We start from the raw sequence: 27,241 nt of genomic DNA on the forward strand, positions 1-27,241 counted from the left end.
CACACGGGTGCAGAGGAGGTGCCTCCTGGGGTGTTCGGGGGTATGTTTTCAAGGTGAAATTATTTTTCTTCCAAGTGCAATTTTTTGGAACAGTGAGCTAAATGTTTATTTCTCTTTGGGCTTTTTAAATCCTCACAATTTTTTTTTTTTTTTTTTGAGAGATGGGGGGGCCCATAGATGTGAGAGAGACACATTGAATGGTTGCCTCCTGCATGTACCCCAACCAGGGCCGGGGATCAAGCCTGCAACAGAGGTACGTGCTTTTGACCAGGAATGGAACCTGGGCCAGGGCCTCTGCGCTTTTTCATGAACTAAGCATGTAGCAGGCTCTGGGTGCCGATAGGAGCTGGTGCAGCCATGCCCGCTGTACTGGGTTCAGGTCACTCTGGGGTTCCGTGCTTCTGTCCGAGCTGCAGCGTCACAGGCATGGATTGTGCAGTGCGGGAGGCTCGTCCTTACGCAAGGATGTGCCGTGTGTGTCCGAGTTGTGTGGCTGCGGCAGGGGCTGCTGTGCAGACTCGCTTAGTGTTGGACAGAGGGAAGAAGGTTCTTTTCCTGTAATGGAATACCTTTCTATTAAGAAAAAAATTCCAGAGGGTTTTTAAAAGAACTTTTTCCTTGTTACACAAGAAAAATATCCAGTATTTCTCTACGGTTGCTAAATTTAATTTTTATTTTTAATGAAAGTAATAGAACAGCTTTTAAAATAAAAACTTTTAAAAAGCCCATGTGATAAACATCTGCCCCATCTGCCCCTCCCCAGGCCCCACCTGTTTCCTGTAGCATCCTGTGTCAGGGGCAGAGTCTTGCAGTTCCTTGAGAAAGGGGATCAGGAGTGGAGCCTGTGCAGATTCACACCCGAGTGAGGGGCCAGGGTACGGGCTCGGGTGGGTGTCATTCCCTGGTCTCACCTGAGATGCCTTGGGGTTTCTGCACACCGACAGGAAGTTTACTGAGAGTGTAAAGTTCGTGGCAGGTTTGACTGCACGTGAGTAGGCCTTTCTTGGGGCTGAAGCCAACCTGCCCTCTCCTCCCCAGGGACTCGGAGCTCCTGCTCGTGAGAGGCCAGCGGAACCACCTGTGTGACCTCCTTGGCGTGCCCAGACCTCAGCTGGTCCCCAAGGTAACTGCATGTCCCCCCTCAGGCTGCGCCAGGGACACCTGGGGCCCTTTCCATGCCAGGCCTCCAAACAGCTACTGTCGAGCTACTGTCCTGAGCTCCAGTCTAGAACATCTGGGTCCTCATGGCTTTCAGGTACCCACATGGCCAGCCTCCCAGTCAGCTGGTTATCTAAAGCAGAGCTGAGGAGCTGTGGTGCATGGGCAGACACTAAGCACCGGGAGGGCTTGGGTGTTCTGCTCCAGCTGCCCTGACTCCCCGAGTCCCCCTCCCCCACAGGGCACATCTGGGGGTGTCCTGTGGAGCATCTGCACCCAGAACAGGCCCTCTGCTGGGTGGGTGGCTGTCCAGCCTCTCTGGCCCTCGGAGGAGCTGGCGTTGACCAAGCTCTTCTCAGATGCAGCCTTCCTTGTGCTGGGGAAGACGCCTCCTCAGAGCCTGGTCTGGTTGTTGTGTGTTCCCACCATCACCACTGCCACGAACACTCGTCCCACCTGGTGGCTGTCACCCTGCAGGGTCTCCAGGGCCTGCTGGTCTGTGTCCACCGAGGCCACCATTGTCCACGGCCTTGGACAATGTGTGTGTGCAGTGGCACTGTAGTCTTCTGAGATTTCAGGGCCTCAAGCTGTTCTTGCAGGCTCTGCGTGGTCATTGGGAGATTTCTGACTATTCTGTGTGTACCTGGCAGGCAGAGAATCAGGACTTACTGTTGGTTTATCTTCAGCCTGTTGGTTCTGCAGGAGCTGAATTGCGGTCATTGGGATTGAGCTGTTCCTCTGCCACCCCCACGTTCCTCATCCGTGTCTGTGCCCGTGCCCATGCCTGCTGCTCCTCTGGGCTTGGGTTTGACCCCTCCCTCTGGAGAGGCTGTGTTTGAGTTTTTTGTTGAACACCCATGCAGAAATGTGCTGGTTATGCCCCATGTGGTTCCAGGTCTCCGCACACCTGTGTAACCAACACATAGGAAGTGGCATAAATGCAGTTTCCTATAGGAAGCAGGGTCCAGAGAGGGTGGGGAGACGGTGCAGGCTGTCCTAACCCTGTCGTGTGTGCTCTGCAGCCTGCTGCCCGCTGAGGCCAGTCATGGGAGCTGAGCCCTTGCACCCACCTGTTGGGAGGAGCAGCCAGATGCTGGTCAGGACAGAAAACCTGGATACAGAGCCTCGGCCATCGGCTGGTACGCTTGCTGAGGGACTTGGAGCTTGTCACCATGGAGGCGGCTTTTTATTACACGTGCACTGCACTCTAGTGACCCGGGGTGTCGGTCCTTTTATCTTTATTTAAACGCGAGCCCACATCTTATAAAACATGTGCTGAGCAGTCTACGTTTGTGTCTGACACTGTTGCGAGCGAAGGTGAATGGGAGGGTCCAGCTGCCCTGGGGCCGGAACGGGACATCCTAATGGGGACAGTAAACTGGAGGCTAGAGAGGGTTCTTGGGCTCCCTCCTGCTCTTCCTGCCCACACGCAGGGGGGTGGCCCCAGGTGGGGACCAGGCTGGCTGCAGCCCCCCGTGTTGTGCTGTTGCTGAGGCATGCCTAGTACAGGCCTTGCTCAGCTCGGCTTAGCCGGTGACGTGCTCCATGAGACTCACGTTGTTGAATATCAGATGCTACAGGGGCCGGAGACACCACTAAGCCTTGGGGTGGCACCTTTTCCTGTTTCACCTGGGAGCGGCCGTTTCCTCCCCAAACTCACCCTGTTTAAGCATCCAGCCCATGTGGGTGTCCCACACACATCACTTATCCTCATGCAGTTTTTTACAGGCAGAAAAAGCCCTCACTGCGTTTTTAGAATCCTACCTAGGACCAGCTCCAGCCATGCAAGGGGGACCTGTGGTGGTGGCTCCAGAACCCGGCTGAGAGGCAGGTGTGTGGCTGGCAGCCTTGCACATCTCTATTGCGAGGGGATGTCCTAGGATATTGGGTTCTCTGGTGAAATGCAGGAAGTGCCACGGTCCACATGTGTGTTTTTGGAAAACTCATACCTCTTTATTGTCCATTGTGAGCTCACACTGAGCATCCAAAAAGCCAGTGAGGCTGACGTGTGTAAAGGGTTTGCATTTTAGCGCCAGGAGCTCGGAGGGGTTGGGCCTGCTGGCTGGGAGCTTCTCGTAGCTCAGGTTCCACTGTCCCCGCTGTCCCCTCTGCCTTCACAGGTTGAGGTCTGGATGCAGGAGGGATGGAGCAGGCAAGTGCAGAATGCAGACGCTCTGTCCGTGGGGCAACAAGCCCAGGACTGTGACTGTACCTGGGCCAGGAGTATCCTGCCCTCATGGAATGCGTATGATGGCAGGACTGTGGGGCGGAGGCCATGGTGGGCACTGGTGTGACCACCCCATGTTTTGCTGCTACTGCCTCCATTAGTTGGTCTCTTCCTGCCTGGAATAAGCCACTGGACTTGATGGAATTGTTTACTGTCCCTGTGCTTGACCTGGTGGCAAATAACCTTTTACCCCTGAAAGAGAAAGCCTTTATTACATTTGTGTGAGATTTTTAAGTTTGTAGATTAATTTGTATTTCATTCAAGCCTTCAAATGTGCCTCCTTCTTGAAAATAAGTAGGGAGTTTTCCATTTTAGAAGAAAGACTAGCTGGAGACCCTTGGCTGTCAGAGGCCACTGCTGAGGAGTCCTAGATGACCAGCCTTGGGCCACGCTGGTGGGAAGGCTCTTCTCCTACAAGGTCCCACCCTGCTGTCCACCGTTATGGGACACACAGCAGGTGGTGGGAGGGGAGATAGTGGCTGCAGAAAACCAAGCAGCTCAGAGAAGGAAAGAAGGAACTGTTTTTAGTGTAACAACCCCCCCCCCCCCACACACACATATTCCAGAGAAATGGGGACATGGAGACGAGTTCACCACTCAGACCCATTAACGACCCCATGTGAAGCAATTCCTCTTTCAATGCTGGTGTAACGTTGCGGCCCAAGAAAAACTGAATTGATGTGCTGGCCAGCAGTGTCCAGTGGCCTCTGCTCACCCTCGGCCACATCAGACCCCGTTGGTCCCATGCACTCAACCAGGTGCCTGCTGGCTGTGAACGTCTCCTTTGTGCCCCTGTAGCCTCCAGAGCTCCCCTGAGTCTAGGTGAGGGGTTTGGTGGGAAGCCCCAGACTCTCATGAGTTTCACTGCAGCCAGAAGCAGACAAGGGCAGATGATCCAACGTGGACCGTCATGGTAACCGTGAGTGCTGGGCGGTCATCTTGTAGAGGAGGTGGTCAGGAACCACTTGGGGGGGGGGGCAGCATGGGCCCCAGAGAGAAGGGCAAACTTGTGGCCCCAGAAAGGAGTGTGTTGTGAGTTTGAAGAGCAGCAAGAATTGGAATGTGGAAGAGTTGGTGGCTGGTGGGGGCTGCATGCACACAGCCATCTCCCAGACACAAAGCAGAGGCCCTCCAAGTGAGCGGGGACCTGGAGGCCCGAGGATCCGTGTCTGATGAGCCCCAGAGTCTAATTGTGAAGTTTTGTTTTGATGGCAGCTTGGGGACAGGACCTAAGGTGACAGCCAGGCCAAACCTAACAGGCGCCCCCCACGTGGAGCTGGGACCCTAAGTAGCTGCACTCTCAGCAGTAGGTAGAATAAGAGCCAGGCCACCTCCCCGAACACACTTGTCTCAGGCTCCACCTGGTGCTGGGGTGGAAGATCCGCAAAACTCTGAACAAGGGAATTTGACCAGATGGAGCAGAAGAGGCCGAGGAAACCCCCTCTGGAAGGGGGAATCCCCACAGGGAGTTAAGAGAACGTGAGTTCCTATTTCAGAAACTTTTAGAATCAAGACACAAAGTGTGAAATGAATTTATCAAGGAGATTAAAGACAAAATGCTCAATGGGCACAGCTCAGAGAACTAGTGCGAGAAGACCTGCAGAAATTATCCAGGACAGCTAGGAACACGCAGGCAAAGGAGACACCAGAGCGAACGGACCCGTGGTAACGCGTCTAAGGGGACTGCGGGCGCTCATACTTGTTGCGAGGCAGCCGTCCCCGATGCAGAAGCCCTCTGGGGGACAGATGACAGCAGAGGACCTGCTCCTTGTCTTGATCTGCAGTGTGTAGCGTGTCAGGTGCATGGTGAGGGTGTGGGCCCTACACCAATCAGAATACGCTCACACCCCCCCCAGGTGAAGGGCCACCTCTCATGCAGGCTGGCCCTGCATCAGCCACCGCCACCACCTACGGGTTCCCACACGGGCTACATGGCCGCTCTTCCCAACCTGCTCTCGATCCCTTGTCACCTGCAGGACACCCTGGCTGCTGCGGGTCTGTTAGCTGAAGTGAAGGAAGTCCCGGCCCTCCTGCAGGTGCAGCGACCTCAGGTTGTCCTCAAATGCGCCCCCTGTAAGGTCCTATTGGAGGAAGAACAGGTCTGGCATGATCCAGGCCTCCCCTGGCCCGCACTGGAGTCCCCACAGAGCCTCCCTCCCGGGTTTGGAGTCCCCTGTGGCCACCTGTCAGGAGGTCCACTCTGAACTTGTGCTGCACTGCTCAGAGGGGAGGGGCCACAGTGTCCTATTGGTCACCATGGGAGGTGGGGGCCTAGTGAGACGCCTCCACTAAGCCTGGTTCAGCCCCTCCCTGAAGGCGGCAACTGGCCCCACCATAGGGACCTGGGGAAGGAAGTGGGACTCATAGTCCCTTCTGCTCACCCCTTTGTTCAGGGAAGACCCCCATCTACCTCCTCTGCAGGGGCCAAAGTGGGAGGCGGCCCCAGGAGACAGAAACTGCCACTCAACACCCAGCTGCTGATGGATCCCTCCTGCCTCCCGCTTCACCCCGTCGAGAGGGCCATGACCTTGCGAGGAGGGTCAGGACCCAGGAGGCAGGCTCCATCCAGGTGTTACACGTGATCCTGCAAGGTCCCTGAGGTGACCCCAGGGTGCTGCAGGACTTGGGGACAGGTCTCTAAATGCTTCAACTTGGCCTGTGCACCAATGCTGGCTTTCACCAGGCCACCCAACCCTAACCCTGGCCCTGATTCTTACCACCAAGCCCTCCTGCACCCAAGGGCTCCTATCCCATTCCTCACGCAACGACCCTGCTGCCTCAACAGTTCGACTCCCCAAAGACACAACCAGCCCACCAGCAAGTCCCTGGTTTCCAGCAGCACATGGGAGAGGCCAGTGCTCTGCTTGGCTACCACGTTCGTTCCCCTTGGGTATCATTCATAGGTCAGGCCCACTGCCCAATGCAGGAGCCAGCCTGGCTGGGCACACCCTGGGCCATCACTGCTCCTCCTGCAGTTAAATACGTGTAGCAGGGCCCAGTAGTAAGTGAAAACCACTCTCCTTGAAAACATCTGAAGTTTCCAGGTTCTGGCCTCTGCCTTGCTGTCCATGTTTGAACCCCCTTCTCCCCATTCTCACTCCGCTCCTGAGACTTCAAGGGAAACACTCCTGGGCTCAGGCTCAGCCTGGAGTTTGGCCCAGAGGTTGTGGACAAAGGCTGACAGCCCTGGGCTTGCAGGGGGCCTACGGGAAGGAGGGCCTGTTCCTGACTGCGGAAGGTTCTCCTTAAGACTTCACTGCAGTTGGATGTGTCTATAAATTGACATGGCCCATTAAGGAAAGAAAAGTCCAGACAAAACCAATGAAGGGTCACAACCCAGGAGGTGCAGGTGACTTGTTCAGCTGTCAGGAGGCACAATCCCACAGATAAAGGGAGACGCCTGCTCAGAAACGGCACAGAACTGCACGTGCCCAGGAGCTACAGGAAGGTGCTCAGCCTCACGGGTAATCAGACATGCATCTTAAAACGAGTGAGTGCCACAGCCCTAGCTGGGGAACTGGCTCTCACTGTCCAGTCGGTGAGCCTGTGGCCTGGGACCCCATCCTGCCTCTGGGTATCCTCTGGCCTGCCCACTTTGTGGGACATCGTCTAGTGAAGTGGACAGAAGACACAGCCACCCCACGACCCGCACTTCCACTCCCGGTACCAAACCTGGAGAGGCGTCAGGTGAGTGTCAGGACGTCCTCACAGCAAAGCCCTGGAAACAGCTCCCAAAGGCCCTGCTGCTGTCTGCCACCTCGTGATCCAGGGCTTGTCACAGCCCCACAGCCACAGCCCAACACTCACCAGCTTCACGCAGATGACAAAGGGCGGCCGGGCAGCTCGGAAGTGCAGGATGGGCACCTGGGGCTTGGGCCTCTCCTAAGAGACAAGACGGGCTGTGGGCACTGCTTCATGTTCCTCCAGCTCCTGCAGGAAGCACCACCACTGCGGGGGGGCGCTACCTGAGCCCCTGCTCCGCCCGCAACTGGACACCGAGGGCTGGACCCAGGACCCACCCCCCTCATCCGGCCACCTTGCAGCCGCTGCAGAACCAGCCCGAGGTGGGTGACTGGGAGCCCCAGACCTGTGAGCAGGGTTCTCCAACAGGAAGATGGGAGTGGGTACAGGAGCCTGCGGATTGCAGCTGTCTGGGCCCAGGTGGCCTTTCCCAGGAGGGAGCCTGGAGGCGGGTCAGCGTGGTGTGGGGGCCCTCTGTGTGGCCAAGCCCCAGCCCCCAGGACTCCCGCACACCTGAGAGTCCTCGTAGCAGTAAAAGCCCTTCCTGATCTTGTTTTCATCAACGTCACAGAAGGCGGCCACCTTGGGGGAGACACAGGACACCAGACTCCTGCGGCACTGTGGGGGGAGGGGTGGGGGTGGAGCGGGGGAGGATGGGCCCACCTTGCACCGCGCCCCTGCTGTGAGGCTGCGGTAGAGCCTGCGGCCCTGCTTGCCCGCATTCCAGATGGTGAAGGTCGACCAGTGTGGCAAAGCCCGTTCTTCCAGGAAGCGGACACGGTGGGTCCAGATGGTGCTCCTGTGGAGGGAAGGCTGTGGCCCGTCCAGTCCCCACCCACCCCCAGACCCACCTTCCCCCACCAGCCTAGCAGGTCCCCTCGGCACATGTCCCCTGGTCTTCCATCACCTTGGGGCGGTATGTGCCTCCCACTCCTCCCCGCTACACGCTCAGCATCTCCACTGTTGGCCCAGGATAACGTGCCAGGCTCCACAACTGTGCCCACCCTCACCGCCACTTGGACCCTGGGACATGCCCCTGTCATGTCCACGCACTCAGGACGCATGGCAGACACCAGGCATAGGCCCTGGGGAGCCCAAAGGAGATGCAGCCACCCCAAAATTGGGCACCTGCAAGGGCAGTAAACTCAAGCAGAGGGACCTGGACAGGCCCTTCAAGTCACTATGTGGTTGTGTCCCACGAAAGCAGCCCAGGTGGCTGGGTGGTCTTCTCCAGGCATGGACCCCCCATTGGCCCCGTTACATGCAGACCCGGAGGTCCAGGCCTGGCCACAAGGTCTGCCGCTGCCTGAGCGCAAGCGTGAGGAGGCCAGCACGGTCAGCTGTTCCGGTTTAATATGTTCTAACAAGGGCAGTGCTGGGTGGGTGACTAACATGGGGCCAGCCCTTCCATGGGGCAGGCTCCGACTGCTGGGCATTGCCCCGTCTGCCCACTTCCCACTTCAAACTGGAATATTTCACACTTGTGTTGGGCGGCGTGGTTTGGGTGGGGGGTTACTGGAGCTCGCAAAGATTGCTGACTCCTTAATCCTGGCCACTTAGCACCTCATTTCAAAAAGAAACACACAGGCTACACACACTCCAAGCCAATTACACACCACACAGGCCTGGCCACGCAACATGCAGCTTTGCCAACATCCAAGAAAATGAAAAATTTCTAAGGACAAAAGAACTTCATGCAACTGAGTCCAGCAACTTGAAAAAACCCTGAGCGAGGAAGAGCTGGGGGGCTTTAGATAGTCACGTAGGACATGCTCCTCTTTCAAGTAGGGAGCGCGGGGGACAGCCCAGTGTCAGGAGGCCCTGGGGGGGGGGGGGTCCACTGGTTCAGGGCATCTGGGTTGGGCAGAAATGGGAGGTGCTCTGGGGTCCCTGCCGGGGGTGGGGGGCACCCTGGAACTTGTCTTCCCCCACAAGGGCGAGCAGGTGGGAAGGGGCTGTAGACACAAGGCCTGTGCAGTCTCCCCATCTGCTCAGCACAGGGTCTGGCCCCCTTCTGTGACTTAAATTGCTTCTCTTTTTAACCAGTTTTCTTCAATTTGAGGTACACACAGAGTGAAACTCCCATCAGAGTGCCCCACAGTTCCTGTGGTCGGTCACAAGGATCTGAAATGGCCCAGACCAGACCTCTGAGCATGTCAGAGCTGCCAACCAGACGCGCCTAAAGCCTCAGGCATGAGGGTAGCTTGGGGCCCCACACAGGGCCGGCACCAGACCCAGAATGTCCTATAGGTGGTCCTGTGGGGAGGGACGGCCCCAACCTCCATGTCACACTGCCCCCGGCACGGATTCTGACCGTGGGCCTGTGTGAAAGGAGCACAGCATTAAACGACCTCCCTGTGCCTCCCGAATCTTTTTAGGGGTCTCCTGTCTGAAAATACCATGTGGTAGCTGGTGGAAGTGAGGAACTGCTATGCGTACATCTGTGGGCACTTCCTGCACTAGTTGCTTCCTCCTCACACTTAGTGTCTTCACACCCCTCTCTACCTGCTGGCGCATGATGTCCTCACCCAAGGGCTGGGCAGTGCAAGGGGCCAGTGCACTGGTTTCCCCAAACCCGCAGGTGGGCATTTCCAGAACTTTCTGGGGAGGAGCAGCAGTGTTGTGGGCACAGCCTGCACTGGGCCTCAGCAGACCTGGAGTCTGAGCAGGAGGCATGAGCCCCTCAGCCAGGGGGAGGCAGAGACACTGGTGGGGGGACCACACAGTCCCCAGTAACTCCAGTGGGGATAAGAGCTCGACTACAATAAAGCAAAAATGCAATTTTGAGAAAGAATAGGCAGAATGCCACCACTTACGTAACATTTAGAGGTAAAGGGTACTGTTCAGAAATTACACACTGTGAAGTAGAGAAGTGACCAGTGCCAGGCTCAGGGCAGCGGGACCCTGGCTGCTGGGCAGGAGATGGAGCCTGGGGAGAGCATGTCGACCGGGTGAGTCGGGTTTTATTTTAAACACTTCATGACTTTTGGTGTCCGAAGTATTTCAGTGAAAATTGTTAAATGATATAAATGCTGACCATTCTGAATTTAAAATAAAAGGGACCAGAGCTGGAGCACGCCCAAATGGAGGGCTTTTGGGGAGAGAGTTTGAAGGAATTCAGTTCTTGACAAGCCTCAGGGTATAATTAAGCTCATTACTGTGAGGTTTTCCACTCACAGCTCAAAGACTTTAATCCCATACAGAAACTGACATGAGATCACTTCTTTTGTGTTGTGGGTGGTAAAGCCTCATGCTGCAAAATAAGGGGGGAAAGGTCCCAACTTAAGACGCGCATCACCTGCAGGTAAGATGAGGAAGAGGCCTCGTGTGGCGTGAAACTGCTGCCTGGTGCCTCCCGGATACGCCGGCAGCAGCCAGGCCGCAGGCTGGAGAGTGCTGTGGTCACCAGATTTTAAATTTTTGAAGAAATTTAAAATCTATCAGTAATCAGATTTTAAATTTTTGAATCTATCAGTAAACTTATCTGGCTTGGCTTTTCCTTATGGAAAGTTTCAAATTACAAATCTAATTTTTAATTATTATTCATATTTTAAATATGTTGGATCGGGAGTGATGCCCCCCCTTCATTCCAAACATACTGGTAATCTATACTTTCTTTTTTAAAAATCAACCTTGCTAGAGATTTGTCAACTTTATTGACTATTTCAAATCAGTTCTTGGTTTTGCTGATTTTTTGGACTGGACTCTCGTTCTGGTGCACAGGACAACCCTCAAGCGAGCACCCAGCCAGGGCTGTCCATCTCCAAGCTCGCCGCCTTCCACTGTTCATTTCTTTTCTCCTGTTGACTTTGAGTTTACTTTGCTGTTACTTTAGTAACTTTTAAAGGTGGAGACTTAGATAATTGCTTAGTTTCTTGTTCTGTAAATATAAGCTTTAAAAGCCGTAACATTTTGCTGTAAACTCTGCTTTACCTAAATTCTACAAATTTTGACATATTGTTTTAATTTTCATCAAATTGAAAGTTTTCTAATTTCCTTTGTGACCCCCCCCCCCCCCCGCCTTGGTGGTTTAATTTCAAAATACTTTGGATTTTCAAGATGGCTTAATGATGTCTAATTTAATTCTGTATGGATATGAAACATATCCTATATGATTTCAATCATTAGAAGTTTATTCAAATTTGTTTATTAGTCCAAAATATCCTGTCTTGCACTTTAGAAGAATGTGTATTCTGCAGCTGGGTACAGTACTCCCTCTGTAACTGTTAGCTCACAATGGCTGACACAGCTGTTCAAGTCTTCTGCATCCTTACAGATCCCCCTATTTCTTCTATCAGTTACTGAGATAAGAGTGTTAAAAATTCCAGCTTTAACTGTGGATTTGCCTACTTCTCCCTGTTTCTGTTAGGTTTTGCTTCCTGGGTCTTGAAGCTCTGTGATTAGGGAAATACACATGTAGGGTGGTTGTGTCCTGTGAGAGGACCTCTTCCCCAGTGTGTAAGTCACACTTGTTCATGACACAAACCCCAACAGTGACGCTTCACTAAAGCCATGGCATCCAAGTTCAGATTCCACAAGGACGGGAATCGAGTCCCTTCCCAGCTCTGTGTTCTCACATTGAACAGCACACGTGGAAGCTCAAGCACCTCACAAGTCGACATGGAGGCTGCCATCTGGGACCCCACACATGACACGCACAAGTTGGCATCGCACCCGCCGTGACCCTGATGCTGCAGCCCTCAGCGTATGTGGACAGGACACCTCCCAGGACAGGGTCCCAGTCGAGAAGCCATAGCCTTCTGACAGGTCTCACACCCTCCAGGGAAGGACAGTGTCAGCTCAACCTCCAGAAACACGAGTGCACGTCCCTGCCTCAAGCTCTTTACGTTCAGAGGATCTCCTGACGACAGCCCTGTCTGAAGAGCCCATTCCTTCCTGTCCCCAAAAATGAGCAGCATTACGATGGTGAGGATCCAAGGGGGACACACGTGTAATTGTGAGAAAGTGTAACTTGCACACAAACATGTGCACACAAACGCAACACACAGTTTGAACTCGAGAGACACCCCTTCTTTCAACCTACCTGCCTCTTCTGCACCTCTCCTGCCCCATCCCCAGCAGTCAGCCTCCAGTTCGTACCTGGCACAGTGGCTCAGGCCGGCGGCTGTGGAGCCTGGGGGACATGTGGGCTGTGCTCGACGGAAGAGAAGGGAAAGAGGGAGTGGGCTGGCTCCCTGTGATGCCCCAGGTGAGGGGTGGCTCAACCCGTTCATCAAAGCCTTCCCCTCAGTTGGGGCAAAAGAAAAGGGCACCCCTAGCCCACCTGCAATCATGTTAGAGGTGTGCAGGGCTCACTTCATAGACGTGAATTCTCTCTCAGGTTAACCTCACACTGGACACTGGACCCTGGACCTCAGCTGGCCCCTCAAAGTCCACAGCACCCCCGCCCCGCCCCAGGTCTGGGGGCCTACGTACTCGAGGATGGAGTGTGTGGCTGCGCTGGGATGGTAGCGGTAGAGGAGGAGGCTCTGGTCCACCCGGACAACACCACCACCCTTCCTGAGGTGGTTGTAGAAGAACAGCAGGTCCTCAGGCACGCCCTGCAGGGGAAGGAGAGTCTTTATGCACACGTATGTGCACAACACGCCTGTGCTGAGTGCTTTCCACACGAGTGTTTTTCCATTCAGGCAATGAAATGGGGATGCTGCCCAGGGTTGCTGGCCACTCGGCCGCCTTGATCCTTGAGGTTGTGGCCTGCTGACAACATGCCCATCAGCCCCAGCACGCAGTTATCTCTGGGCAAGAGTTACTCCACGAAGCTCTTTAATACAAGAAGGTGCTAGAGGAGAGTAGCAGTGGCAGCCTGACCGGGGGGGGGGGGGGGCGGGGGGGCGGCGCAGAGAGAAGTCCCCCGTGTCGCCATCGCAGCCTCCAGCTGGAACCTGGAACCTTGTTGCTGGTCTACTGAGACCCGCCCTACCCATGGATGGCACTTGGCTCCTACAGGTTCTGTGGGGTTTTCCATGGGGTTCTCCTGTCTCCTGAGAACTCAGGTCCACCCTCCCCCAGGCTGGACAAGAGGAAGGGGTAGCCCCTTCCCGCTCACCAGGGCTCAGACCAAGGCTGGGGCATCGGGGCCTGTGGCCACCTGCTGGTCAACCTCACTGACAGAGATGCTGAGCTGGCTCCTTTTAAGTTCAAAAGTGAAATCGGGTGAGTGGAGGGCCGAGTGGTTCTCAATAGCAGGTCAGCAAAGGTGGACTCACTGAGTGGAGCCCAGTGACCGCTCAGGGACGCCACGGGACACATGGCTCCAGGAAGAGGCTGGTTTCCTGACAGTCCAGCCTGTCCTGCCTCCTTGGCTGGCTCTCAAAACCTGAGTCTGGTTCAGCCAGCCCACTGCCCCACTGCTTCCAATAAAGCCTGTGGCTACTTAACCTCAGCCTCTTCAGGCCTCCCGTTTGTACCTCCACTGGCCCTGCTGCTCCCGTCACTGGCCCTCCTCTCCGGGGCCCAGTATGGACCCTCCTCTTCACTAAGGCCCAGGGAGAAATCGTCCAGTGCTTAGGGTGCCTGTGTCTCCGCAGAGGGCATTCCAGAAAAACATGTCAACTCCAAAGGAACTATGGTCCAAAGGAACCATGGTCCAAAGGAACCACAAAAACATTTCATGTCCTTGCCGTCCTATGGTGGCATCACTACCATCTGTCACCTGCCTGCTCACCTCCCAGATTCCTCATTGGCTCCAGCTGCAGCACAGCCCTGGTCCCAGTCCCTCCCTGGTCCCCGGTACAAAGGGAGGGACAGGCTTCTCTCTCCTCTGGGAGCTTTCTCTCCAGGTGGAATTAACTCGAGCTGAGGCGTGACCCACGCCCAGATCCTGAGACTGCTGGTGGCCACCATCTAAGGATGTATCAGACCCTAAAGTCGGTGTTTTCTGGCAAGCGTCTCCTGGGGAGCATTTCTGTGCTTTCTGCAGGTTCTGAGCAGCAGGGGCTTGGACTCAGTTCCTGGGAGAGCAGCTGCTGTTTGCAGCAGGGAGACTCATGGGGCGTCCCCTTGCCCACCTGTTGTCTTAATTTTAGGGAGAACCTATTGGCTGAGAGATCATCCACCTGGAACACAGCTTGGCAGCCTCTCCTGCTTGGTGCCTGCTGGGCACGGTGGCAGTGCACGAGCGCCTTACACTAGCGTGGATTTGGGGGAGAAACAGGAACAGTGCCCAGCAACCTAGAATTGTGACTGGCATGTCTCCACGACAAAGGAACCTGGAGCCAGGCAACCTGCATGTCCACCAGGTATGGTCTGGGCCAGGAGGAACACAGCTGGTCTTGGGGACATGAGCCTGGTGTGGCAGGGGAACAGGTTGGGCCCAGCCCCTGGTTCACATCTCAGTGCAGCACCTCTGGGCAGCCCCTTAGCTCTGATTAGAGCTTGTCTGGTGGCCATGAGGGACTGTCCAGCCAGGGATGCAGTGGTGGTGGTGGTGGGGAACAGCAGAGGAGTCTAAGCCTTTCTCCAAAATGAGGCTGTGTGAGCCTCATGGGGGTGTGGCAGGGGGGTCAGGAGAGGGTCGGTCTGCATGACGCCCATGCGGTCAGTGACCTGTTGACTCAAACCCAGAAAAACTGTGGCTAAGGTCCCAGGGCAGATGGTGGGGTCTGGCCTGAGTCACTATGCCCACTTTAGGTCTGGGACTTCTAGACCCCTCCGGCCTCTCTATCCAGGTTCCCTCTCGCCCTGCCCCCTACCCAGCAGAGCAACTGGGAAGGCCTGCTGGGCCTTGACACACCTAGTCCACCACCCGCAACATGGAGAGCAGACCTCACGCTCTCAAAGCCCATTGACTGGGAGGGTTAAGGGAAAACACACTGATGAACCCTGAGGTTTACTTTTTACTTGGGTGTAGGAGTGTCCACTCTAAGACTATCTAGGGAGGGAACAGTGAGCAGGTAAGCAGCCAGGTCTCCAGGTGGGCCGCGCTCCTGCCCAGCTTGGGCACAAATGTGCAGGGGCTGCTCCCACAGGGGCTGGGGTGGGAACAGGCTGCTCTTCTCCCACCATCACCCCACTGTCCACATTCTGAGCTTTCCCACAACAGCTTTCAAACCAGGATGAGGTAACCTGGGGCCTGGGCCAGGGCAGGTGTGAGTCAGGCAGGGGCCCCAGGCGCCCTCAGCCTTCACACACAAATCCCCTGCTTTTGGCAAAACAAATGTGGTGCCTGGGCCCCAGCTGCTCTCTGGGACGCTCAGCAGAGCACGGAAGTGATTTCCTAATCCCTGGATCCCAGGACTAGGTCACGGTGCCTACAAGTGAGCAAGGCGGGGCGAGGCGACCCAGTCTCGGGGGTGACAGCACCAACCCCAACCCCAGAGGAGGACTCCACAGGGGGACCCACACTTACCTGCCCGCCCTCGTCGAACTGGCCCACGTGAGAAAACCATGCTCGAGAGCAGAACCAGGTGGGCATGATCACAGTTGGGCCATTGGAGGTAAAAACCTAGAGCAATTAACATGCTGTTTTTAAAAGTGAGAAAACAAAGCTGAAACGCATGAAAGGGTACAGATGATGACAATTTAGGTGAAACGGACAAATTCCTAGAAAGGCAACCATCAAAGTCACTCAAGAAGAAATAGAGAATCTATATAGATCTGTACAACAAAGAGACGGAGAGTTGTAAATAAGCTGGGGGTCCTGCCCAGGGCTGTCCACAACCCGAGTCCATCCCACCAGGAGGCATGTTTGCCAGAGAGAAGGAAGAGAAATCCAGAGGCTGAGCCCAGTGGCTCTTAGGTTTCTTTTGCTCAGTGTGGGAGGAGAGGGAGGAGTTTTTTCTGAAGACGCAACACAGCCGATCAAAGCAAGATCAAAGCAAACTTAGCCCCATGTGGCTTGAGCCCTCCAGAGTCTCCCAGCTCCCGATTCACAGGGAGTCGCCCAGATCTTCCTTAATCGCCCAGAGCAACACCTATAATTTTTCAGGGCTGCTGCTTCCCAGACATTTCTTAAAGCATCATACTTTCTCAGTCTTATTGACCTCCACCCCCCAATACTACTCAAGCAAGATAGAACAGTTTCCAAAGCATTTCGAAATGTTTTCCTCAAGAACAGAGAGAACTTCTGTCCCAGGGCATTTCTCAACCTTCCTGCCTTTCACCAAGCTTCCAGGTGGGGGTGCCGGGACCCCGAGGGGCTGTCTCTCCACTCCTTGCACTCACCCCTTTCCCATGGACTGGTGTCTCCTCCAATAAACACTCATTCTGAATTACCTCTGAGCCACATTTGCGGAAATTCTGGAGGATCCACCTATAGCTCCAACAGAGCAAGCCTCAGATCCGTTCTCGGGGGTTCAGGGCTACGTTGCTCACAGCCTCCCTCCAGCCCAGCACACGGGATGTGGGACCTGGGGCCGTTCTTGCTCCAGTCAGGGAGGCAGGGAGGTTGCCTCCAGCTGCTGGTTTCCTCTCCCCTGTCCTATCAAGTGACACCTAACGCAGTTCGTAAGAACTTTTTATGATGAACTCCTAGGATCGAAGATTTTAAAATTCAGGCAGTCTCATAAAAATCAAGGAATGGAAAACCAGAAAAACCTGGTTAAAAAATGTTCCCTAGCCCTAGGCCGGGTAGCTCAGGTGGTTAGAGCATCGTCCCAATACCAAGGTTGCGGATTCAATCCCTGGTCAGGGCACATACAAGCAGCAACCAATGATGTATAAATAAGCGGAACAACAAATCTCAATCTCTCAATGAGTTTAAATGAAAACTGCTGCTTTGACTGCTGAGCTTGGACAGGCCAGCATCCTCCCTCCTGTCTCCCCCACTCCTGGGGTCTGAGAGTAAACACGGTGCAGAAGTTGCAGAAAACTCAAGAATTCTTGGAACCCAAATGAAATAGGCCCAAGAGGCATAAATGCTTTCATTTTGATATTTTTCATTCTTACACATTCAGGTAAATTATGGGCAACTGGACCTGTTAATCAGGTGACGACACTGAGGGGGACGGGAGGTCCGCACAGGCCCAGCAGAGGGCGCTCTGGGCCACGAGGAGGCCTGGGAAGAGCACCAGCAGGAGCAGTTGTGGGTCAAAACCAGGCCTCAGGCCACAAGGCCCAGCAGTGGCTCCCAGTCAGCCCCCTGCGGCTTCGTCCTGTGATGGACACAGAGCTGGCTTCACTGCGGGGCTGCCCCCCACTCATCACCAAGGCCACCCCCTTCCCTCCCATGAAACTGATGCTGGGACTTTCTAATCCTTTTCATTGATATTTGTCTCCACTTTCAAGCTATCACTCCCTGCCTGTGTCACCAACTAAAAAAAAAAAAAAATCAGATAATCCAGTTTCTTAGAATTTTGTCAAGATGGGCCCAGGCTGCTGTTCTGGGAAGCTGGGTGAGTTTGGGGCTCTCCCCTTGTTTTGCACCAACAGAAAGTACACTTTGCAAAAATGAATTGTATGTAGCTCTCAAACCTTAAAAATCTATCCCAAGGTGCCTCGCATACAGAACAAAGGGAAACAGACTCCGTAAGCCACTGGCAAACTTGTCCTTGGTTCTCAAGAAGGACACGTGGATACGGAAACTTCAAATGCTTTCAGTGCTTAAAAGGAAGAGCGTGTGGATGAGACTCAACACGGGCTCAGTGTTTACGTAAAGAGAAGCCCCAGAGTCAGAAGCATTCAGAGAAACTCACAGGCTGAGCTCATTATCGAGTCTCAGCAGGAAGTGATATGGTTCTTACAGAGAAAGAGCAAAGTTTACATGACTCATTACCAGATTTCTGTGGCTGCTTATCCTTATTTCTAAATTCTAATTTGTTGGAAGACTATCTTTAGACAGATAACAAGTTTTCCAGGATTCTGACATTTTAACACCCACATAGCAACAAGAATAAACTTTGATGTGAAACCCAAAGCCTATGGCTTCTGGATTTAATAAAGGCACGACGTTAAATGCTTCCTTTCCCAGCCACGTTTCAGAGAAAGCTGGTGAGCACCCGCTAGTCCACCACGCTGAACTTCACTTGTTTACAGGGACCTAGACCACAGATACCGCTTTAAGATACTCCCTTTAAAGAAGAAAATGAAACATGGTACAACTGAATCCACGTCAGAATACTTCGGATTTTTAAACTTCACGAGCGCTGACTGGATTGAGTTAGGTGTGAAGATGTGAAACTTCATGGTTTTACCCAAACCAGGCAGGTTCCAACCATCTTGCTGTGGATGCTGCTGACAAAGGAGCAGCCCTGTCAGAACGCTGCCCTCCCGTCCAGGCCCCCTCTCGCCTGCGTCTGCCCCACTCCCGTCTCCAGCCCTCTGGCTCCTGCTCCTTCCCAGGCAGGCTCCTCTGAAACGCTGTCCCCTTCCCCAGTGAGCGCCTGGCACCCTGGAGGTAGGAAAACCAGGTGCTAAAAGGATGAACCAAGCCCCAGCTCAGCATAAGAGACTGGCCAATTCCCAGACTGGGCAGCAAGTACCTGGGTAAGAAGCTGATCGGATGTTAGCTGGTTGATCCAACGCATGTATCGTTCTGTGGAGTTGGGGGGCTCTCTCCTCACTTGGCAACCTATGATCTGTGAAACAGAAGTCACTGAGTTCACGCATGCACACACCTGCATGTCTACCTCTCACCTGGCACAAACTGGCATCTCTGGGCTGGATTAGGGGAAACCTCCAGAGTAAAGGGAGGAGAGGCAGGCGGGTTCTCATGATGGATCCTACACTGGACGGCCCTGGGTAATGTGTCTGTCTTGTCACAGATAACGCTCCCCCTGTAATGCACACAAACTCACGACAACTCCAAACACCCTATTTCTTCTAGAAACGCTCTTCATGAACCTCAGCTCAGAGGAGACGTGAGCAGGTCGCTGCTATGCCTCTGGAAGCGAATCTGAGCAGCCCATGTCTCGCCTCCTGAAAGCAGTAACCTCTGTCCCACAGCTGATCTCTGCTCAGAAAGGTTCAGGACAAATGCCACAGTGGGAGCTGCCTAGTGACGCCAGAAGTTCTGCAGAGAACTTGCGGCTGCACCACGTATGGAAGCTGCCCAGGGCCTTGCCTTCACAATTAGGTGGTTTTCTTGTAACCTGCTTTCAGAAAACAGTGACCAAGGGCAAGCATACACTTAGCGTTCATTTCATTCTTTCCGACTAAACATACGATATAAATGACAAAACTACCAACCAGCAACTGCAAATTAAGATTTTGTAGGTCATGATTAAAAAAAAAAATCCAACCCCACAGTAACAAGCTCTCTAAAGCTGCTTTGCTCTGATGCAACCAGACTGTGAGGACATCTGTGGTCTCCGCTGAAAACCTGCAATACAGGAGCTGGCTCCACAGTAACGGCGTCGACCTACCCGGCCGGCCAGAGAACATGCAGGAGAAAACAGTTTCTCCTGAACGTAAATTCAGTAGGTTAGCAAGAAAACCTTTAACCTAGAACTTGATAAAAATGCAGACTAAGGTGGTTTTAATTAAGATGGCAAGAAACTAACACCATCTGCCTTTTTCCCAAATTCCTTGCGTGTCGGTAGATATCATGGTCCAGCTGAGCCTGTGCGTGCAGCACCTCCCAAAATGTGGAATACACGTCAGTGCTGGGAAACTGCAGTGCCATGGTCACTCTGAATGAAGACGCATCTTCCGTGAGGACGGTTCACCCAACTGCTCAAACACGCCATCCTCCTTGCTGGGGGGGGGGGGGGGCACATGACGGACCACGTGTGTGCGACTGTGTCACAGGACCCCATGGTCAGCAGGGACAGGCAAAAGCAAAGACACTGGTTCAAGCAGTTAGCTCGGCTGTCAAGTGCTACTTAAGCTCCAGAAAACCTGGGCTGCTGCTCCGGGATCGTGCCATCTGTAACACGCCACACCTGTCAGGCAGGGCGAGAAATGTCTGCACACCGGGATCTGCTCTGCCCTTGCAGACGACGTGTGAGCAGAAGTCCGTCCAGGGTTCCTTCCCACTCCTCCTCTTCCCAGGAAAGGAGCAAGACTACAATACCTTCCGTTATTTTTTTTTTAATCCTGAACCCAGGATATTTTATCCATTGCTTTCCAGAGAGAGTGGAGGTGGAGAGAGAGAGAGAGAGAAACATCCATGTGAGACACATCGATTGGTTGCCTCCAGCATGCACCCCGACCGGGGCAGGGGATCAAGCCTGCAACCCAGGTAGGCGCCCTTGGCCTGAATCAAACCCGGGACCCTTCAGTCCGCGGGCCGATGCTCTAACCACTGAGCAAAACCTGTGAGGGCTAAGACCACAAAATCTTGTTTGTGCATCTAATCTCTCCTTTCACGTCACTGAGAAATCTCACCAACATTGCTGGCGGCTGGCTTATTGACCCCCACAGAGGAATCCAATGTCTGGTGACCGGGAGCCTGGAGGTTCCAGATCTGGCCCACTGCCCAGAGCTGGATGACATTCCCACGTGGCTTCCCGGGAGAAACAGCTCCCTGTCTTAACGCTGTGTCCAAGTGTGTTTTCTGACCTCTTTCCCAACCAGGAAGGGAGAGAGATTAAATCAGTGACCGTAGACATCCATGAAGCCTGACAGTGGAGTCTGAATGTCCAGCTCTGCACTCTCTGGATCTGGTGGGAGTCCCAGAGCCACATCCGGCGCTTATAGCTCCGGCTAAGGGTCCTCTCCTGTCCCTCGGCTTCCACACCCCTGGTGATATGCCTCCCAGCACTGTGTCCCACCTTCCTCTTGCTCTGGGCTCTAGCTCTGACCTGGGCTCATTGGCCACATGCAGCCTCTGTCACTGAGGTTTGTGTCCACTTGGGAGGCTGCTGTTGACAGTTACGCCCTCATCAGTGTGCTTACTGCTTGGAAGGGTTTGGCAGATTAGACTGGAGTCTGTAACCACTGACTTTGGATGAGGGAGGTTATCTTGGGCAACGTGCCAACCGACTCCATCAGGTGGATGTCCCACAAGGACCCTATGGCCACACAGATTCCACAGCTGCTTGCTCACCACCCCAGGGTTGACCCCTGCAACGACGACCCCATACTTGGCACAGGATGGGCTGGATGGGCTGCCATGGGGAAACCGCAGCCCCTAGCCCAGGCTCTTGGGACAGTACCCCCATGCAACGGCCTGGCTCTGGCGCCGAATGGGAAGCTGTTCTAAAGATGAGAACACGACTGAGGTTACTTAGGTGGTGAGAGTCATCTTTTAAACCCTGTAGCTGACACTACAGCTCTCGGCCTGTGCTTTCAGGTCCAAGGGGCACAGCTTCCAAGATGCTGGTTAAAATAAAATCAAGAAGCCCTATGTGCCCATTGGAAGGTGACAAGCGCTCCCAAGTAAGAGGCATGTCCTCTCTTGAAGGAAAACCCTGGATGTTTTTGCCATAGATGGCCCTCTGCGTGGGTGGTCTCCCCATAAACCAGCCTCCCACCCCAGTGAAGACTCTGCGTTTAAAAGCTGTAATGATCCAGGTGCATCACACTGATCTGACTGGTGTAATTTTGTCTGTGTTGTGACTCAGCACATATCTCAGGAGAGCCACTCAAGCAGGAGTCTGATCTGTACATGGCGAGGCCTCGCTATTGCATTGCTGGATGTGCAATAAAACGTGCGCAGTGAAGAAGGAATTACTTCTCTGACTGTGCCCTTGTTCTAACAGTTCCGTCAATGTCGCCCCATTTCCCCCAAGGAAACACCAGAGTGTATCATGAACACTGCCTGTGAGAATTTGCACTTAGGTATTTGTGTGTGGACTTCTTGTGGTTTTAGCCAAATGAAGTGATATTAGTAATAAACAGGTCTCTTCGTAACAAGAAAAAATATAAAAAGTAAACAAGGCTGTAATGACAGTCTTATCAGGCGCAGCAAAAACACAGAACCAGACATCAGCACTTACGCTCGTTGGGTGCCGAGCAGCGGCTTCGAGTTGCAGCCTCACCCTCTGCGGCATCATCACGTCGTCCTACAGGGAGGAGCCCACGTTAACTCACGGGAAGCCACAGACAGACAGGAAAGGAAAAGGCAGGCAGCCGACAGCAAAATGGGCAACAGACCCGACAGGCAGTTCAGACACCCCCCAGTGGACCAGACCCCATGGGTCGGCAGTGACCCAGCGACTTCCTGCACCTCCTGCACGAGGAGAGCCTGGCAAGGGAGGACTGCGGCAGGACGTCCTGCAGAGGGACAAGGCTCCTGGGGGTGGGAGCAGTTAAAACAGAGGGTCAGCGTGTCCCCCCCAGCCTAGTATCCCTCTTCCGTCTCAAGGCGTCCGCATTCCATCCGCTTTGGGAAGGGAACTTACAGTTTTACTAAGGGTGTGTGTGAGAAAACCTACAGTAACAGCACTCAAAGTGAAAGGCTTCAGCTTTCCATTTTGAGACTGGGAAGGAGACAAGAAGAGCCAGGCTCATGGTAATTGAATGGCAAAAACCTATCAACCTTAACTTTTAAGTCTGATCATAATACATTAGCAGGACTTTCAAGAACCACACTAAAAGGTGAGATCATTTAATTCCCCAACCAATATGCATATATATATATATATATATATATATATATATATACACACACACATATTTTAAATAAAAGTTACTCACCGAATCCAAAAAGCAAAGGTAAGTCCCTGAGCTCTGCGCTATTGCTTGATTTTTAGAATATCCGACTGTTTGAAGAGAAAAAGAAAAGCTCTCTTACAATTCAGTCTTCAGCAGTATTCTCTCATAAAACGCAGTGTGACATAGACCACAGCAGTGCCAGAGCACTTGCACTCCAAGTAGGAGGCCAGGCCAGCCTTAGGAATGGAAGGGAAGAAAACCACAGTCCAGGTTTAGTGGCTGAGACAATAAGCACAATGCTAAACCACAAACGGTCCACAAGCACTGGTATATTACAGTGGGATACGCTCACTGGAGGAGAACACATTCGGCGAACCTTTGTTGAGCAGCACTAAGCTAAGCCCTGGGGAATACTTTTTTTTTAATTAAAATGTCTCTGAATGAAAGTGCTGAGTGGACACTGGCAGGAACGCTTTCTATGATGTCTCTGCTGACAGAAGTCACGATATGACTGCCTGGTGGGAAGGATAACATACACGTGTGGCCGGTTGGTAAAAGTCTGCTTTCAGCAATAAGGTACAGTCACTGCGATGTCTACATCTGAATGTGTGCATGTCTGGTGACCAGCAGCTCCACTGCTAGGCATGGACCCAGCAGAACCGGTCTACACATTCGCCAAGACGTGACTTCGAAAGAACACCAGTGAGAAGGGAGAAGCTGTAAATAGGCCAGGGAGGATGACTGTCCTGGCCGGCACAGTGAGGGTGATACCCAGACTGCTGTTGAGCCAAGGGAGTCCAGCACAGCGGCAGACACTGGTGACATTTACTCAGAGTACAAAGGCAGCAACTCTATCTGTGCTATTACAAATCAGGAGTGGGCACCCCTAGGGGGAGGGGGATGACCAAAAGGGGCTCAGGGGGCTCCTGGGGGCTGGTTATGTGATAGGAAGACACGAGCAGAGCAAGGACGGGCCAGATACAGGAGGTCACCAGGGCGGAAAAGCGCCAGATGCCTAGCAAAGGACAATAGTAGGGTGGGACCTTGCCCGAGGGTGACCTTTCCTCCCCTGACCTAGAGATAACAGTTGTATTTCAGGAGAGCACCTGTCCAAGGTGGGGAGAGAGGGCAGGTACCTGTTGTTACTCAGCCCCTCTGGAGCACCCAAGTCATCCAGTCTGCAACAGAGAAGTGAGAACCATTAACTGCAATCCAGCCTCACTCCGGGCATCAAAGACTGATCCAGAGCAGTGCTGTTTTCATGTTAATCCTAGAGCTTAGCCAGCCCAAGCCAGAAGGGTCCCAGATTTCAACAAACTACAGGTATAACAAGGCAGAGAAGAAAACGCAAAGGCCTGGTTCCTGACCCCTGGGGACGGATTAGCAGCCATCACCAAAACAGCTGTAGCTAAATCTCCATCATCACTGCAAAGCAAGGCAAGCCCAGAGAAAGACCTCATGGGAATCAAAACCGAAGAGCAGCACGTGGAAAACGAAAAATAGGAAAAGACTTTCTACGATCACATTTAAATTAGCAGGAGTTCTGTTTAAAAAGTTGCTTATTAGAACTGGTTTTAGAAGGGGGAAAATCAAACCCAAGAATTTGGGTAATGAAGGAAAACGTTGCTCACTAAGGAAGCTGGAAGTTTCCCACAATGAATCTTCTGTTTGGCAAAGACAAGGAATTTGCTTTAATATTATTGCCTTGAAGAAAGTCAAATGTTTGTGCCAGGGCCTGATGTTTGGGGAGGCCCCGTCCTTTGTGAGGGGAGCCGGTTGTCATGGTCACAGCAGAAAAAACTCAGGCCACAGTGTGGCATCAACATTCCTTGCTCCTGGAGAGAAGAGGGTGGGATTGTGTTTTATTTTGATTTTAGCAAGTGACCACATTATTAAGAAATGTTCTGCTCTATTATGATAGAAAATAATAATAAATGAATCTTAATCCAATTAAAATAATCCAGCACTCCTGAAAATAGACACTTTGGATCTATGTTACCTAATATTTCCTATTTAAGAAAATATTGTTATAGGAAAATATGTCCTTTCAGACATAATCAAATTAACTGCATTTTATTAGTGCGTCATACGGGATCCACCTTACCTGACTTCAAAATGACAGCAGGATGACCATTATTTCACAATATTACAACACATTTTTTGTTATTGATAGAATACATACAAATGTCATATGGCTCAAGTTATATCTAATCCATAAAAAGTATTTTATAAAAGACAAAACATGTTTTTAATTATTTTTTTTTTTTAGAGAGAGAAAGGGAGATTGGGAAGAGAGGGAATGTGTTGCTCCACTTAATTACACATTCACTGGTTGATTCTTGTATGTGTCCTGACTGAAGATCAAACTCAAAACCTTGGCCTATCAGGACAACACTCTAACCAACTTTTTAAGTGCTTAACTCAAGTGTTACTCAGGATGCTTTTCAACAGGATTTGAACAGGAAACTACTTAAGTACGTAGGTTGATAAGATGCTGGTCATCACAGCTGAATACCGAGCTAAGCAGGGCAACTGACCTCCCCGGGGAGAAGGGGAACTGTGCCCTCCAGTGACCACGAGGATACCGGCACCTTCCAGCTTCACTTTCCATTCTTCCAAGATAGCCATAGATTTGTCCTGAAAGCAAGACGGCATTGGCAGGTCAGGAAACTCCCATCAGAGCGGTCAAATGTGACTTACATGGGGCAAAATCACCAGTGGGAAGTTCGTAAGTACCTTACTGGCATCATTAAAAACCGAGAGCTCCATGGAACCTTCGAAGTCCTGCTGCAAAACAGAGCCCAAGCACTCGTCCAACCAGGGCTCAGCATTGTGGACCGGGAGGATCACAGACTGGAATTCAAAGAAGTGGGTTAACAAAGAGAGTGAAAACTGAGTCTGCCCTCCACCGCTCCCTTCCCGCAGGGCCTGGCCCGAGTTAAGAACAGCCGCGAGGGGCCTCCCGGGAGGGACGTGGGGACGAGCCCCGCGCCCGTGCCTCCTCTTCAAGCATGTCGGTCTCCGGTTCCAGACTTATTACTGGATTTGGGATGCTTTTGAAAAGGCAACAAAAATCTGAAAGGCTTCAAAACCGTTCCCGATTCAAGGGCAAATTCGTGTTTCCCACTCCCTGGGAGAAACACCATCATCTTGGTTGAAACAAGCGTCCGCGCGCCTTTCAGCCCGTCCAGAGTGAGCCGGACCCCGGGCGGGCGGCCTTGCGTCCACCGCGGGGCTGGGGAAGCGCAACAAAGGGACCCCGCTGAGACCCCCTCGGCTCTGCCGCGCTCGGCGGCCGGTCGGGCCCCTCGCTGAGCCGGGAGGAAACCAGGTTCCCGGAGACCACGGGGCCGACTCCCGCGCCTCGAGCACCGCGGGTCCGGCGCGCACGTGCGGAAGCGAGCACGCATGCGCGCCCGCCTCGGTGTCGCATGGAAAACCCTCCGTGCGGAATAGGTTCCGCGAAGCTCAGACACACTATGAAAACACGGTTCCGCCACGTCCTCGGAGGCTCTGGCCGCCGCGTCAACCACAAGGCAGTGCCGCCCACTTACTTCACTTGGAATTACTTGTTCAAGAAACAGAAGAGCGAGTGTGCCTACGCCGGGGCTGCCACACACGGCACGGCCCGAGTCTGCGTGGCAGGTGGGCCTGGGCTCGCTCCCGTCCGCGCTCGGGCCGGCGCGGTGGCTCTGGACGGAGACCCTCCCAGGCAAGCCCAGTGGTGGGAACGCACCCCGGGGAGCGGAGGCAGGGGGGACGGGGACGGGACGGGGAGCAGCCACCTACCACTTGCGCCCGCATGGCCGCCCTCCTCCGCCCGCCCCGCCCCGCTGGCCCACCGCGCCTGCGCGGGAGGCGGGGCCGAGGTCAGACCGCCTCCGATTGGCGCAGAGAGACGTCGATCCGGCGTGGCGTGGCGAGGCGTGGAGAGGCGTGGCCTGGGCGTGGCGGGCGTGGCCTGGGCGGTGGAAGACCGGACCCGGAGGCGCCCGCGGCTGGGGCCGTCGTCTCGGGGACCCGCGTCCCGGCGGAGCCCTCCCGCCCTCGCTCGCGGGGTCCGCGGGCTGACGTCCTCCGACTGTCGGTGTCGCGGAGCCCGGGCGGGGGACGGCGCGGCGCTCGGCGGGTGGGCGCGGCTGGAATCCAGGCCTCGGGGGCGGGGCGGCCTGACCCGAGTGCGGACCCCGGTGTCCCTGGAAGGGTGTTGGGAGGTGGGACCAAGGAGGGCGCCCCGAGGTGCCTCGCGGCCGGGAGGCTTCCCGCGGTGGACGGGCTCTGGGGCCGAGCCCGGGGGTCCGGTGCCAGCGCGCGGGAGGGAGACGACCCGCTGCCAGGAGCCCTGCGGTGCCGGCACCCACTCGGGGTTCGTCCCGACGCCCCTGAACTGACGGGCGCGCTTGTAGCCCTCGCTGCCGGGACAAACCCTTTGCCGCTCGGGGCTGAGGCGACGCCGCCGCCCCGCTTCTGCCGCGGGCCGCGCCCAGCGCGGTCCCCGGAGCCGCCGCGTCGGTGTTTGCGAAGCCCGCTGCACGGTTGAAACTGCGGGCGCGCGAGTGGAAAGGCAGCCGCGCCTGCGGTGGAGCCGAGCTTTCTGAGCACGTGTTTCCAAGGACCTAA

General features: G+C 54.0%; 2 protein-coding genes across 6 annotated transcripts in view; one reads left to right on the forward strand and one right to left on the reverse strand.

The window, feature by feature from the left end:
* Window positions 1-2,440, forward strand: part of TBCD (tubulin folding cofactor D) — a 114,024-nt gene extending 111,584 nt beyond the window's left edge. Inside the window, exon 38 of the mRNA XM_087826451.1 lies at window positions 1,039-2,440. Coding sequence (XP_087682577.1) covers window positions 1,039-1,306 — 268 coding nt within the window. The 3' untranslated portion in view covers window positions 1,307-2,440. The remainder of the gene's footprint in view (window positions 1-1,038) is intronic.
* QTGAL (queuosine-tRNA galactosyltransferase) lies at window positions 222-26,430 on the reverse strand. Of its 5 annotated transcripts, none has more exons than XM_087826447.1 (13): window positions 26,411-26,430; window positions 25,358-25,474; window positions 25,159-25,258; window positions 22,664-22,728; window positions 21,964-22,029; window positions 18,565-18,660; window positions 15,495-15,590; window positions 12,563-12,687; window positions 7,790-7,925; window positions 7,640-7,708; window positions 7,193-7,267; window positions 5,356-5,466; window positions 222-3,577 (listed from the first exon to the last, which is right to left on the reverse strand). In XM_087826447.1, the coding sequence occupies exons 1-12, from the start codon at window positions 26,423-26,425 to the stop codon at window positions 5,386-5,388; spliced, it is 1,041 nt and encodes a 346-aa protein (XP_087682573.1). In that variant the 5' UTR covers window positions 26,426-26,430; the 3' UTR covers window positions 222-3,577; window positions 5,356-5,385. The 5 variants fall into 5 exon arrangements, with proteins under 5 accessions (XP_087682573.1, XP_087682572.1, XP_087682575.1 ...); XM_087826446.1 differs by lacking the exon at window positions 222-3,577 and adding an exon at window positions 4,388-5,163; XM_087826449.1 differs by lacking the exon at window positions 222-3,577 and having other exon boundaries at window positions 5,332-5,466; window positions 12,524-12,687.
* Between the last annotated feature and the right edge of the window lie 811 nt (window positions 26,431-27,241).

This window comes from Miniopterus natalensis, chromosome 17 (assembly GCF_054644295.1).
Source record: "Miniopterus natalensis isolate mMinNat1 chromosome 17, mMinNat1.hap1, whole genome shotgun sequence".
In the NCBI taxonomy this organism is placed as follows: domain Eukaryota; kingdom Metazoa; phylum Chordata; class Mammalia; order Chiroptera; family Miniopteridae; genus Miniopterus; species Miniopterus natalensis.

Excerpts from the sequence above, each read along its gene's own strand:
- QTGAL (XM_087826449.1), bottom strand. Across the intron at positions 22,729-25,158 it reads TTCCCCTTCTCCCCGGGGAG|TCGGATATTCTAAAAATCAA; the intron begins GTCAGTTGCCCT and ends CTCTTCAAACAG. Across the intron at positions 15,591-18,564 it reads CCGATCAGCTTCTTACCCAG|GTTTTTACCTCCAATGGCCC; the intron begins GTACTTGCTGCC and ends TAATTGCTCTAG.